The sequence below is a fragment of the Mugil cephalus genome, chromosome 10 (genome assembly GCF_022458985.1).
Source record: "Mugil cephalus isolate CIBA_MC_2020 chromosome 10, CIBA_Mcephalus_1.1, whole genome shotgun sequence".
Taxonomy (NCBI): Eukaryota; Metazoa; Chordata; class Actinopteri; order Mugiliformes; family Mugilidae; genus Mugil; species Mugil cephalus.
Window position 1 is genome coordinate 16,447,059 of NC_061779.1, and position 14,102 is coordinate 16,461,160.

General features: G+C 45.3%; 1 protein-coding gene across 1 annotated transcript in view; it reads right to left on the bottom strand.

Annotated features, from left to right (window-relative positions):
* Positions 1-550: 550 nt before the first annotated feature.
* LOC125014624 (mucin-2-like) overlaps positions 551-14,102 on the bottom strand; it is a 30,463-nt gene continuing 16,911 nt past the window's right edge. The window contains 40 exon segments of the mRNA XM_047595869.1: positions 551-912; positions 1,019-1,142; positions 1,232-1,271; positions 1,355-1,483; positions 1,599-1,697; positions 1,811-1,936; positions 2,036-2,076; positions 2,174-2,278; positions 2,403-2,586; positions 2,685-2,716; positions 2,811-2,911; positions 3,084-3,153; positions 3,304-3,479; positions 3,571-3,781; positions 3,860-4,023; positions 4,156-4,417; positions 4,549-4,723; positions 4,925-6,069; positions 6,072-6,366; positions 6,494-6,942; positions 6,945-7,010; positions 7,173-7,495; positions 7,537-7,733; positions 8,043-8,117; positions 8,269-8,488; positions 8,932-8,942; positions 8,944-9,214; positions 9,456-9,526; positions 9,802-10,049; positions 10,131-10,281; positions 10,600-10,657; positions 10,725-11,005; positions 11,007-11,462; positions 11,664-11,947; positions 11,979-12,405; positions 12,558-12,606; positions 12,663-12,899; positions 12,901-12,990; positions 13,081-13,598; positions 13,832-13,909. Of these exon segments, the coding sequence (XP_047451825.1) occupies positions 702-912; positions 1,019-1,142; positions 1,232-1,271; positions 1,355-1,483; positions 1,599-1,697; positions 1,811-1,936; positions 2,036-2,076; positions 2,174-2,278; positions 2,403-2,586; positions 2,685-2,716; positions 2,811-2,911; positions 3,084-3,153; positions 3,304-3,479; positions 3,571-3,781; positions 3,860-4,023; positions 4,156-4,417; positions 4,549-4,723; positions 4,925-6,069; positions 6,072-6,366; positions 6,494-6,942; positions 6,945-7,010; positions 7,173-7,495; positions 7,537-7,733; positions 8,043-8,117; positions 8,269-8,488; positions 8,932-8,942; positions 8,944-9,214; positions 9,456-9,526; positions 9,802-10,049; positions 10,131-10,281; positions 10,600-10,657; positions 10,725-11,005; positions 11,007-11,462; positions 11,664-11,947; positions 11,979-12,405; positions 12,558-12,606; positions 12,663-12,899; positions 12,901-12,990; positions 13,081-13,598; positions 13,832-13,909 (8,250 nt within the window). The 3' untranslated portion in view covers positions 551-701.

Sequence of the window (14,102 nt, forward strand, 5' to 3'; positions counted from 1 at the left end):
TTCTTCATAACATTTGAATTTACAATAATGGGTCACACAGACACTGGACGTATATTTCACAACAGTCGACACTGATCTGATGATGCTGTAACTAGATATAAGGAGTTAATTCCTTCATTGTTTCATTGTTTTCATCACCGTCTCAGTAAAATTGCCTTAATACCATGATATACAGTACTGTGCAGCATTGTTTCCACACCTGCCCAAAACGTACTGTGTATCATAAAAGTGGGAATGAAAAGAAAAATCATTTTGTCATCACGTCTGCCCAACCAGCCCGGCATCCTTCTGATGTCTCACGCCATTTGTTTTTGTGGTTTTAATCCAAGCGAAATATTCATGTATTGTGTGCTACATCTACAACCCAGAACTAACTTATTGATACCAGCTGTCAGGATGTTTATTGTCCTGTGTCCTGTGGTCAACTGTGTTTCATTTAGTACAACCTGGAAGTAAAATGTTAGTGTAAGCAACGGTTGAATGCTGGGGTTTTTGTGAAAGTATTAATAAAGGTTACACAGTCACATAAGAGAGGAGACGAGACATGAACTGAGTTGCATATTTTTATTTGATCAGCTGAGTAATACTCCATCTACAATGGGAATTACTTTGTAAGAGATAAACAGTAATGATTTTTAGGACAATGTGGGAACCTCTGCGTCCGACATTCATTAATGTGACGACAGATCATCATCACGGCATCACAGCCGTGTGAAGCTTCGCTTCCTGCGAACAGCATGTCCAGCAGTTCTGGTGCAGTCTGTGAGTCCACACCCACACTCCTCCACATGAATGTAGGTGTAAGGGACCTTCTCTCCATTCAGACAGACCAATTCAACGGTGCGATTGCTGAAGCGTGTCTCTTTACAGCAGGAACATGAATGCTCCACAGAACCTGCTGCTTGAGAATACCTGAAGAAAGCAGAGGTCAGGTTTATTGCTAATACAATTAAGGGTTACTGGTAAACTGAACGACACTTTTCCAGAAGATGAGTCACAGTAGTAATGTTATCCTTACTTGGTGAAAGTGTTGCAGGATCCTTCACAATATGGCATATCTACCTCGTGGTCAGACTGACAGTCTTTGTGATTGACAAGTGTTTTCATGGGCATTAACTTGCAGCCCTTTTCTATCTCCACACCTTTTGAAAAAACAAAATAATTTGGTTAATTTTTATTTTTAATCAAGGTACAACTTCCGCCTGAAAAGGAATGAAAATATCATACTCACAAATTTTACAGCAGCCATTAGCTGCAGTCTGAATAGTGTCCTAAGGAGCAAAATACAATAAACCAAATTTACTTCTGTTCACACAGGCATCATCCATGCATACGTATTGAATGTGATACTTACAGGTTGGCAATTGCTCTCTTGGAATGGTGGGCAGACAGTGTGTGATTTCATTACGGTTAATGTATCACCACTCTTAACACAGGTGTAATCCTCACACTGATTGTCAGGTGGTGACCAGGTTTCTCCTGGCTGGAGAGTGGTGAGATGGAGGAGTATGAAAGGAGTAGAAACACAGATATTAAAACACTGAGGTTGCTAAACATTAACATGTGGAGACACAACGCACAAAGATGATCCAACGTACCATCAGGAGCTTCTCGGTTTCATTAACTTGTACGACACAGTGTTTCTGTACACACTTCCCACAGCATGCCGATGTATCAGTTTCTACATATTCATAACCCTGAGAGAGGGGATAGTGAAATAGCCAAGTTAATTCTCACACTGAATATGCCATCCAGAAAACAAGTTTCATTGTGGGATGTATATGAGCATACATGCTATAATTCCTCTTACCAGTGGACACTCTTCTTCACAGGGCGGGAACTCACAAATTATTTTGAATAAACCAGATATTGGGTCAAGGTCGTTCGAACAGTTACATTTCTGACACTGATGATTTACAGGAACTGAAGAACCAGGCTGAAAAATGAAGAACAAATGTGTTCAAACTTGAGCTGTTCATCACTGAAAGTAAAAGGTGTATAGTAATAACTAAATATGTCTACTCCCTCTCTCTACCTGGTATTCAACATCTTGGTGGACACAAACTCTTTTAGGAGCTAGGAAATAGGAAAAGATGAGCAAGGACAATGTGAATAAAGTGAAAGTGGTCATTTAGTTTTATATTAATCCAATATATCCAATATATGAGTTTACCACATGTTTTTTCTGGACAGCATTTCCCTGCAGGCACACTGATGATTGGTCTGTGTCCAGTCTCACAGTCCACATTGAGGATAGGGCATGTGTTGAATTGACATTCTGTGGAGATGACAAAGCCATTATTATGTGGTATTCAGAACCACATTCAGTGACAGCTATCAGGAAATAAATAATAAGAAAGTGTTAAAAGACAAATATGTATTATTGATGAAAAGTGTCTTACGGCAAACAGAAGTGGAACAGCAGGGGTCTGTTGGATCAGGCTGGCTGACAAGGACAAAACCTGCACCGCTGCAGTCCACTGTGGGAGGGGAAGGTACTGGGCAAACCTTAGGCTTGCAACTCACAGTCTTGCTAGACTCATCACAGATGCAGTCCTGGCATTTGTACTCAAACCTCTCATTAAACTTAAAGAATAAAAGAAAAATTGTGAATTCATTTTCTCTGTCAAGTCAACACAACAGTTTAGGATTTTAACTGGGCATGAACAAAAGACTCAACTCACCTCACGAGGAATGCCTTCAGGATCGAGACATCCTGTAAGAATGAACAATGCAGTCGGACTTCATGACAGATCGAGTATAGTCTGTGTAATGGTAACACTTGAGAATATACAGCGCACTGGACTTACCACACTTTTCTACACATATTCCAGATTCTTTGTTAAAGAGTATCATTCCGTCAGGACAAAAGCAGCCCTCAGTGGTAAAGTTCATGGTTGGTTCGCTAGGGCTGTAAAATTAAATAATAAAAAATGAAATGTTCTTCCATGTTATGTCTTTCATATAAATTGATTCACTGTCTACTTGTTGCTATAAACACATATTATCACTTTTGTCTCAGGGAATGCTAAATTGTACAATGAAATGCATAATGAAAACACTTAATTTTTGTAGAAACTTACTTGGCTTGACAGGTTGGCTGTTCTACAGGACCGCATGGCTTGTAAACTCTGTTTGATGGGCAGTCGCTGGCTGTGAGTTATGAAAAGAACAAGAGTTTCTTTTTAACACATGCATACCAACCTTCAACATTCTCTGTATAATTAAATGTACTGTTAAGAACATCCTCTTCTGATTCCAGCGATCCCAGCATTTACAATAAAATTGTGGGCGGTTTCTTACCACACAGTGTAGTGTGATTCCTCCAGTGGAGGCAAACCCCAGCCTGAGCACAGGCAGCAGCATATGTCTGCAAACTGGTGCACTCAACTGCTGGGTTGGAAACATGACAGCTGTCAAACACACAGCCCCTATAGAAATTCTCTGGAGAAACAAAGCGATGGCACTCTGCAAAGACACTGTAAAGGAAAAAGACAAAACAAAATAAAACAACATGTCAACACTATTGTGGTTGATGTGAGCTACTACAATGGATGAAATAATGTCTACCTGCTCATAAGCAGGTTGCACATGGAGTCTTGGTTGCATGGAGTTTCAGATGGCAATGGTTCAGGTACATTAGTGGGGTGTACAGGTGGTATTAGGCAGTGGGGTTCGTTAAAGTCCTTTGCAGGCCAGTAGTCTGCCATCACTGCACAACTTTCCACTAGCTTGCCTCCAGGCAACATGCAGTCATCAGCTTGGTTGTTGTTACATGTTCCTGACAGTAATCACAAACCATTAATATTGTAGTCTGGCTAGAGGTTGGCCAATGTGGCCAAAAAAAGAGAGTTCTTACCACAATGGCCCTGTGTGTTTTTGCCAAATTCTTGAAATGGAAGGGTAACACTAAAGCCAGTGATTCCAAATGTAATGACCACTTTTAGGTGAGGGATCTCAAAAATCAAGTGAATGCCAGAATTCATGATCTTAACACCTTGTTGTGAATAAGGTAGTTTCTGACTTACTCCATTTTTCAATGCCTACAGAAAAAGTATAAAACAGTATGAGACAAGAAAATAAAATGTATTCTGTTTATATTAATCATAGTGATCTACTTTAAGTTAGTCTTAAAGTCTTAAATTTCTTAATGACAGCAGCAGTCTTACCTCCAACTTTGCTGCTCCGTTAAGATTATGATTTATGAGTTTGACAACCTCTGATCTGTATGATATTATTATTGATCTTGGACAAGAAACATCTTCAGTGGGATTGCAAAATACATTGTCAATATAAATTTTCAAATTATGTTTTGGTGACATCTCTTCCATCAATACGTAAGTGCAGTTTCCTTGATAACTATAGAAGGAACCATCAAATGTGATGTAATGAGGATCTCCCCAACCTTCACATACACCTGAAAATAAACAAAGAAGTTCAAATCGAAAGTCCAATCTAAAACATATTTAAAAGAAAAACAAACAGGTCAATAACAATACCACACTGTAAATTTGTATTACTGATTATTTTACTGAGAAAATGACTTACAGTCACAAACATAATGCTGGCAGCAGGAATGTTGATCATAAACAAGAACTGGTTTCTTGCCGTTGGTGCAAGTTATTTCCTTAATTGGTGGACATTCATACGGAACTATTTCAATTGTATTGTTCGCAATGCATCTGGCCATGGTGCAGTTGCACAAGTAGAATGTCTCATTTTGCTTAAAGAAAAAAAAATAGATATGTTGATAAATATTTAATAGACCAATAAATTGCAACATCAAATACTGTAGATGTGCCATATATTTTAAAAGTCCTACCGTGACATTCCATTCAGGACACATTGGGGTTGGAGGTGGAGATGGGGGTGGAGGTGTAGTTGAGCTTACAGTTGGAGTAGTTGTGGGTGTTGCTGTGGTGGTTGTAGTTGACCCTGTTACGGGTGTAGTTGAGCTTACAGTTGGAGTAGGTGTGGGTGTAGTTGTGGTGGTTGTAGTTGACACTGTCACGGGTGTAGTTGAGCTCACAGTTGGAGTAGGTGTAGGTGTCGTTGTGGTGGTTGTAGTTGACACGGTCACTACTGTAGTTGAGCTCACAGTTGGAGTAGTTGTGGACGTTGCTGTAGTGGTTGTAGTTGACCCTGTCACGGGTGTAGTTGAGCTTACAGTTGGAGTAGGTGTAGGTGTAGTTGTGGTGGTTGTAGTTGTCACGGTTACGGGTGTAGTTGAGCTTACAGTTGGAGTTGAAGGTGTGGTTGAGCTTACAATTGGAGTAGATGGTGTGGGTGTAGCTGTGGTTGTGGTAGTTGACCCTGTCACGGGTGTAGTTGAGCTTACAGTTGGAGTAGGTGTAGGTGTAGTTGTGGTGGTTGTAGTTGACACGGTCACGGGTGTAGTTGAGCTGACAGTTGGAGTTGAAGGTGTGGTTGAGCTTATAGTTGGAGTAGATGGTGTGGGTGTAGCTGTGGTTGTTGTAGTTGACACTGTCACGGGTGTAGTTGAGCTTACAGTTGGAGTAGGTGTAGGTGTAGTTGTGGTGGTTGTAGTTGACACGGTCACGGGTGTAGTTGAGCTGACAGTTGGAGTTGAAGGTGTGGTTGAGCTTATAGTTGGAGTAGATGGTGTGGGTGTAGCTGTGGTTGTTGTAGTTGACACTGTCACGGGTGTAGTTGAGCTTACAGTTGGAGTAGGTGTGGGTGTAGTTGTGGTGGTTGTAGTTGACACGGTCACGGGTGTAGTTGAGCTTACAGTTGGAGTAGGTGTGGGTGTAGCTGTGGTGGTTGTAGTTGACACTGTCACGGGTGTAGTTGAGCTTATAATTGGAGTAGGTGTGGGTGTAGTTGTGGTGGTTGTAGTTGACACGGTTACGGGTGTAGTTGAGCTTACAGTTGGAGTAGGTGTGGGTGTAGTTGTGGTGGTTGTAGTTGACACTGTCACGGGTGTAGTTGAGCTTACAGTTGGAGTAAATGGTGTGGGTGTAGCTGTGGTTGTTGTAGTTGACACTGTCACGGGTGTAGTTGAGCTTACAGTTGGAGTAGTTGTGGGTGTAGTTGTGGTGGTTGTAGTTGACACGTCGGTGTAGTTGAGCTTACAGTTGGAGTAGGTGTGGGTGTAGCTGTGGTGGTTGTAGTTGACACTGTCACTGGTGTAGTTGAGCTTATAGTTGGAGTAGGTGTGGGTGTAGTTGTGGTGGTTGTAGTTGACACTGTCACGGGTGTAGTTGAGCTTACAGTTGGAGTAGGTGTGGGTGTAGCTGTGGTGGTTGTAGTTGACACTGTCACGGGTGTAGTTGAGCTGACAGGTGGAGTAGGTGTGGGTGTAGTTGTGGTGGTTGTAGTTGACACTGTCACGGGGTTTTAGTTGAGCTTACAGTTGGATAGTGTGGTGTAGCTGTGGAGTTGTAGTTGACCTGTACGGGTGTAGTTGAGCTAAGTTGTGGGGTGTAGTTGTGGTGGTTGTAGTTGACACGGTCACGGGTGTAGTTGAGCTTACAGTTGGAATAGTTGTGGGTGTTGCTGTGGTGGTTGTAGTTGACCCTGTTATGGGTGTAGTTGAGCTTACAGTTGGAGTAGGTGTAGTTGTGGTGGTTGTAGTTGACACGGTCACGGGTGTAGTTGAGCTGACAGTTGGAGTTGAAGGTGTGGTTGAGCTTATAGTTGGAGTAGATGGTGTGGGTGTAGCTGTGGTTGTTGTAGTTGACCCTGTCACGGGTGTAGTTGAGCTTACAGTTGAAGTAGGTGTAGGTGTAGTTGTGGTGGTTGTAGTTGACACTGTTACGGGTGTAGTTGAGCTGACAGTTGGAGTTGAAGGTGTGGTTGAGCTTATAGTTGGAGTAGATGGTGTGGGTGTAGCTGTGGTTGTTGTAGTTGACACTGTCACGGGTGTAGTTGAGCTTACAGTTGGAGTAGGTGTGGGTGTAGTTGTGGTGGTTGTAGTTGACACGTCACGGGTGTAGTTGAGCTTACAGTTGGAGTAGGTGTGGGTGTAGCTGTGGTGGTTGTAGTTGACACTGTCACGGGTTAGTTGAGCTTACAGTTGGAGTAGGTGTGGGTGTAGTTGTGTGTGGTTGTAGTTGACACGTGGTACCAGTGGGATGTGTAGTTGAGCTTGGACAGTTGTGGAGTAGGTGTGGGTGTAGCTTGTGGTGGTTTGTAGTTGAGCACGTGTACACGTGGTGTAGTTGAGCTGACGGATGGAGTAGGTGTGGGTGTAGTTGTGGTGGTTGTAGTTGACCCTGTCACGGGTGTAGTTGAGCTTACAGTTGGAATAGTTGTGGGTGTAGTTGTGGTGGTTGTAGTTGACACGGTCACGGGTGTAGTTGAGCTGACAGTTGGAGTTGATGGTGTGGTTGAGCTTATAGTTGGAGTAGATGGTGTGGGTGTAGCTGTGGTTGTTGTAGTTGACCCTGTCATGGGTGTAGTTGAGCTTACAGTTGAAGTAGGTGTAGGTGTAGTTGTGGTGGTTGTAGTTGACACGGTCACGGGTGTAGTTGAGCTAAGTTGACAGGTTGGAGTTGAGGTGTTGTGTTGTAGCTTATAGTTGGAGTAGATGGTGTGGGTGTAGCTGTGGTTGTTGTAGTTGACACTGTCACGGGTGTAGTTGAGCTTACAGTTGGAGTAGGTGTGGGTGTAGTTGTGGTGGTTGTAGTTGACACTGTCACGGGTGTAGTTGAGCTTACAGTTGGAGTAAGGGTGTTGGGTTGTACTGTGGTGAGTGTAGTTGTAGTTGGACACTGTCACGGGTGTAGTTGAGCTTATAATTGGAGTAGGTGTAGTGTGGTGTAGTTGTGGTGGTTGTAGTTGACACGGTTACGGTGTAGTTGAGCTTACAGTTGGAGTAGGTGTGGGTGTAGTGTGGTGTTGTAGTTGACACTGTCACGGTGTAGTTGAGCTTACAGTTGGAGTAGGTTGGTTGGGGTGTAGTTGTGGTGGTTGTAGTTGACTACAGTTGATACGGGGGGTTTGTGGTGTTGAGCTTACACAGTTGGTATTAGATAGTTGGGTGTTGCTGTGGTGGTTGTAGTTGACCCTGTTACGGGTGTAGTTGAGCTTACAGTTGGAGTAGGTGTAGGTGTAGTTGTGGTGGTTGTAGTTGACACGGTACGGGTGTAGTTGAGCTTACGTAGTGTGGTACGTAAATGTGGTGTAGTGGCTACGTGGTAGGTGGTGGTTGTAGTTGACACTGTCACGGGTGTAGTTTGAGCTGACAGTTTGGTGAGTAGAGAGTGTGGAGTGTGTAGTTGTGGTGGTTGTAGTTAAGCACTGTACGGGTGTAGTTGAGCTTATAGTTGGAGTAGTTGTGGGCGTAGCTGTGGTGGTTGTAGTTGACCCTGTCACTGGTGTAGTTGAGCTTACAGTTGGAGTAGGTGTGTGTGTAGTTGTGGTGGTTGTAGTTGACACTGTCACGGGTGTAGTTGAGCTTACAGTTGGAGTAGGTTTGGGTGTAGCTGTGGTGGTTGTAGTTGACACTGTCACGGGTGTAGTTGAGCTGACAGTGGTAGTTGTGGTTAGTGTGGTGTGTAGTTACAGATTGGAGCTAGTTGAGTAGGTGTGGGTGTAGCTGTGGTGGTTGTAGTTGACACTGTCATGGGTGTAGTTGAGCTTACAGTGTGAGTAGGTGTGGGTGTAGTTGTGGTGGTTGTAGTTGACACGGTCACGGGTGTAGTTGAGCTGACAGTTGGTAGTTGAGTGTCGTGTGGTTGTATGACTTATAGTTATGAGTACATTGGTGTGGGTGTAGCTGTGGTTTGTTGTAGTTGACACTGTCACGGGTGTAGTTGAGCTTACAGTTGGAGTAGTGTGTGGGTGTAGTTGTGTGGTGTTGTAGTTGACACGGTCACGGGTGTCGTTGAGCTTACAGTTGGAGTAGAAGGTGTGGGTATGGCTGTGGTGGTTGTAGTTGACACTGTCACGGGTGTAGTTGAGCTTTAAGTTGGAGTAGGTTGTGGGTGTAGCTGTGGTGGTTGTAGTTGACACTGTCACGGGTGTAGTTGAGCTGACAGATGGAGTAGGTGTGGGTGTAGTTGTGGTGGTTGTAGTTGACACTGTCACGGGTGTAGTTGAGCTTACAGTTGGAGTAGGTGTGGGTGTAGCTGTGGTGGTTGTAGTTGACACTGTAATGGGTGTAGTTGAGCTGACAGTTGGAGTAGTTGTGGGTGTAGTTGTGGTGTTGTCGTTGACCCTGTCACGGGTGTAGTTGAGCTTACAGTTGGATAGTTGTGTAGGTGTTGTGTTGGTGGTGTGTAGTTGACACGTTACGGTGTGTTATGAGCTTACAGTTGGAGTAATGGTGTGGGTGTAGCTGTGGTGGTTGTAGTTGACACTGTCACGGTGTAGTTGAGCTTACAGTTGGGAGTTGGTAGTGTGGTTGAGCTTTAGTTGGAGTAATGGATGGTGTGGTGTAGCTTGTGGTTGTTGTAGTTGACACCTGTTCATGGGGTGTAGTTTGAGCTTACGTTGTAGAGTAGGTGTAGGTAGTTAGTGTGAGTGGTTTGTTGTAGTTGACACGGTCACGGGTGTAGTTGAGCTGACAGTTGGAGTGAAGGTGTGGTTGAGCTTAGTGAGTAGATGGTGTGGTTAGCTGTGTGTTTTAGTGACACTGTCACGGTGTAGTTGAGCTTACAGTTGGAGTAGGTGTGGTGTAGTTGTGGTGGTTGTAGTTGACACTGGTCACGGGTGTAGTTGAGCTTACAGTTGAGAGTGGGAGTGGTGTTGAGCTGTATAGTTGAGTATAAGATGGTGTGGGTGTAGTGTGGTTGTTGTAGTTGACCCTGTTACGGGTGTAGTTGAGCTTACAGTTGGAGTAGGTGTAGGTGTAGTTGTGGTGGTTGTAGTTGACACGGTTACGGGTGTAGTTGAGCTTACAGTTGGAGTAAATGGTGTGGGTGTAGCTGTGGTGGTTGTAGTTGACACTGTCACGGGTGTAGTTGAGCTTACAGTTGGAGTAGGTGTGGGTGTAGTTGTGGTGGTTGTAGTTGACACTGTCACGGGTGTAGTTGAGCTTACAGTTGGAGTAGGTGTGGGTAGTGTGGTGGTTGTAGTTGACACTGTCACGGTGTAGTTGAGCTTACAGTTGGAGTAGAGGTGTGGGTGTAGTTGATCGTGGTGTGTTGTAGTTGACGTGGAGTAGTGGGTGACTGTGGGTTGTAGTTGACAGCGTGTAGTTAGCTCTGGAGTAGGTGTGGGTGTAGTTGTGGTGGTTGTAGTTGACCCTGTCACGGGTGTAGTTGAGCTTACAGTTGGAGTAGTTGTGGGTGTTGCTGTGGTGGTTGTAGTTGACCCTGTTACGGGTGTAGTTGAGCTTACAGTTGGAGTAGGTGTAGGTGTAGTTGTGGTGGTTGTAGTTGACACTGTCACGGGTTAGTTGAGCGTTACAGTTGAAGTTGTGAGTAGTTGGAGTAGTTGTGGTGTGTGTGTAGTTGACACTGTCACGGGTGTAGTTGAGCTTACAGTTGAGTAGGTGTAGGTGTAGTGTGGTGGTTGTAGTTGACACGGTCACGGGTGTAGTTGAGCTAAGTTGGAGTGGGTGTGGTGACTAGTTAGTGATGGTGGTTGTAGGTTGAGTTGACACTGTACGGGTGTAGTTGAGCTTACAGTTGGAGTAGGTGTGGGTGTAGTTGTGGTGGTTGTAGTTGACACGGTCACGGGTGTAGTTGAGCTTACAGTTGGAGTGAAGGTGTGTTTGGTATAGGAGTGTGTGTGGTGTAGTGTGGTGTTGAGTTGACCCTGTCACGGGTGTAGTTGAGCTTACAGTTGGAGTAGGTGTGGGTGTAGTTGTGGTGGTTGTAGTTGACACGGTCACGGGTGTAGTTGAGCTTACAGTTGGAGTAGTTGTTGGTGTCGTTGAGCTTACAGTTGGAGTAGAAGGTGTGGGTGTAGCTGTGGTGGTTGTAGTTGACACTGTCACGGGTGTAGTTGAGCTTACAGTTGGAGTAGGTGTGGGTGTAGTTGTGGTGGTTGTAGTTGACACTGTCACGGGTGTAGTTGAGCTTACAGTTGGAGTAGTGTGTGGGTGTAGCTGTGGTGGTTGTAGTTGACACTGTCACGGGTGTAGTTGAGCTGACAGGTGGAGTAGGTGTGGGTGTAGTTGTGGTGGTTGTAGTTGACCCTGTCACGGGTGTAGTTGAGCTTACAGTTGGAATAGTTGTGGGTGTTGGTGTGGTGGTTGTAGTTGACCCTGTTACGGGTGTAGTTGAGCTTACAGTTGGAGTAGGTGTAGGTGTAGTTGTGGTGGTTGTAGTTGACACGGTCACGGGTGTAGTTGAGCTGACAGTTGGAGTTGAAGGTGTGGTTGAGCTCATAGTTGGAGTAGATGGTGTGGGTGTAGCTGTGGTTGTTGTAGTTGACCCTGTCACGGGTGTAGTTGAGCTTACAGTTGAAGTAGGTGTAGGTGTAGTTGTGGTGGTTGTAGTTGACACGGTCACGGGTGTAGTTGAGCTGACAGTTGGAGTTGAAGGTGTGAGCTAGTGATAAGTGTGGTGGTTGTGAGTTGACACTGTCACGGGTGTAGTTGAGCTTACAGTTGGAGTAGGTGTGGTGTAGTTGTGGTGGTTGTAGTTGACACGTCACGGGTGTAGTTGAGCTTACAGTTGGAGTAGGTGTGGGTGTAGCTGTGGTGGTTGTAGTTGACACTGTCACGGGTGTAGTTGAGCTTACAGTGGAGTAGGTGTGGGTGTAGTTGTGGTGGTTGTAGTTGACACTGTCACGGGTGTAGTTGAGCTTACAGTTGGAGTAGGTGTGGGTGTAGTTGTGGTGGTTGTAGTTGACACTGTCACGGGTGTAGTTGAGCTTACAGTTGGAGTAGAAGGTGTGGGTGTAGTTGTCGTGGTTGTTGTAGTTGACCCTGTGACGGGTGTAGTTGAGCTTACAGTTGGAGTAGGTGTGGGTGTAGTTGTGGTGGTTGTAGTTGAGCCTGTCACGGGTGTAGTTGAGCTTACAGTTGGAGTTGAAGATGTGGTTGAGCTTATAGTTGGAGTAGTGTGTGGGTGTATGTGGTGTTGTAGTTGACACTGTCACGGGTGTAGTTGAGCTTACAGTTGGAGTAGGTGTGGGTGTAGTTGTGGTGGTTGTAGTTGACACTGTCACGGGTGTAGTTGAGCTTACAGTTGGAGTAGGTGTGGGTGTAGCTGTGGTGGTTGTAGTTGACACTGTCACGGGTGTAGTTGAGCTTACAGTTGGAGTAGGTGTGGGTGTAGTTGTGGTGGTTGTAGTTGACACTGTCACGGGTGTAGTTGAGCTTACAGTTGGAGTAGTTGTGGGTGTTGCTGTGGTGGTTGTAGTTGACCCTGTCACGGGTGTAGTTGAGCTTACAGTTGGAGTAGGTGTGGGTGTAGTTGTGGTGGTTGTAGTTGACACTGTCACGGGTGTAGTTGAGCTTACAGTTGGAGTAGGTGTGGGTGTAGTTGTGGTGGTGTAGTTGACACTGTCACGGTGTAGTTGAGCTTACAGTTGGAGTAATTGGGGTGTGTGGTGTTGATTTAAAGGTAGTTGAGTAAGTGGAGTAGTGTGGTGTAGTTGTGTGGTGTAGTTGACCCTGTCACGGGTGTAGTTGAGCTTACAGTTGATGAAGTATGGTGTAGTGGTAGTGTGTAGTGGTTGTAGTTGACACTGTCACGGGTGTAGTTGAGCTTACAGTTGGTAGTTTGAGGTGTGGTTAGTTGAACGTCAGGTGTAGTAGTGAGATGGTGGTGGGTGTAGCTGTGGTTGTTGTAGTTGACACTGTCACGGGTGTAGTTGAGCTTACAGTTGGAGTAGGTGTGGGTGTAGTTGTGGTGGTTGTAGTTGACACGGTCACGGGTGTAGTTGAGCTTACAGTTGGAGTAGGTGTGGGTGTAGTTGGTGTGGTTGTAGTTGACCCTGTCACGGGTGTAGTTGAGCTATAATTGGAGTAGGTGTGGGTGTGTAGTTGTGGTGGTTGTAGTTGACACTGTTACGGGTGTAGTTGAGCTTACAGTTGGAGTAGGTGTGGGTGTAGTTGTGGTGGTTGTAGTTGACACGCACGTGTAGTTGACTACAGTGGAGTTGTAGGGTTGAGCTTAAGTTGGAGTAATGGTGTGGGTGTAGCTGTGGTTGTTGTAGTTGACCCCTGTCACGGGTGTAGTTGAGCTTACAGTTGGGGTAGGTGTGGGTGTAGTTGTGGTGGTTGTAGTTGACACTGTCACGGGTGTAGTTGAGCTTACAGTTGGAGTAAATGGTGTGGGTGTAGCTGTGGTTGTTGTAGTTGACACTGTCACGGGTGTAGTTGAGCTTACAGTTGGAGTAGGTGTGGGTGTAGTTGTGGTGGTTGTAGTTGACACTGTCACGGGTGTAGTTGAGCTTACAGTTGGAGTAGAAGGTGTAGTTGAGCTTACAGTTGGAGTAGGTGTGGGTGTAGTTGTGGTGGTTGTAGTTGACCCTGTCACGGGTGTAGTTGAGCTTACAGTTGGAGTAGGTGTGGGTGTAGTTGTGGTGGTTGTAGTTGACACTGTCACGGGTGTAGTTGAGCGCGTTATAAGGTTGGTGAGTAATGGTGTGGGTGTAGCTGTGGTTGTTGTAGTTGACACTGTCACGGGTGTAGTTGAGCTTACAGTTGGAGTAGTGTGTGGTGTAGTTGTGGTGGTTGTAGTTGACACTGTCACGGGTGTAGTTGAGCTGACAGTGGAGTAGTTGGTGTAGGTGGTGGTTGTAGTTGACTGTACTGTGTAGTTGAGCTTAAGTTGGATAGTGTGGGTTAGTTGTGTGTTGTAGTTGACACTGTCACGGGTGTAGTTGAGCTTACAGTTGGAGTAGGTGTGGGTGTAGTTGTGGTGGTTGTAGTTGACACTGTCACGGGTGTAGTTGAGCTGACAGTTGGAGTAGGTGTGGGTGTAGTTGTGGTGGTTGTAGTTGACACTGTCACGGGTGTAGTTGAGCTTACAGTTGGAGTAGGTGTGGGTGTAGTGTGGTGGTTGTAGTTGACACTGTCACGGGTGTAGTTGAGCTACAGTGGAGTAGGTGTGGGTGTAGTTGTGGTGGTTGTAGTTGACCTGTCACGGGTAGTTGAGTGAGTTGGATAGCGTTTAGCTAAATTGGAGTAGGTGTGGGTGTAGCTGTGGTGGTTGTAGTTGACACTGTCACGGGTGTAG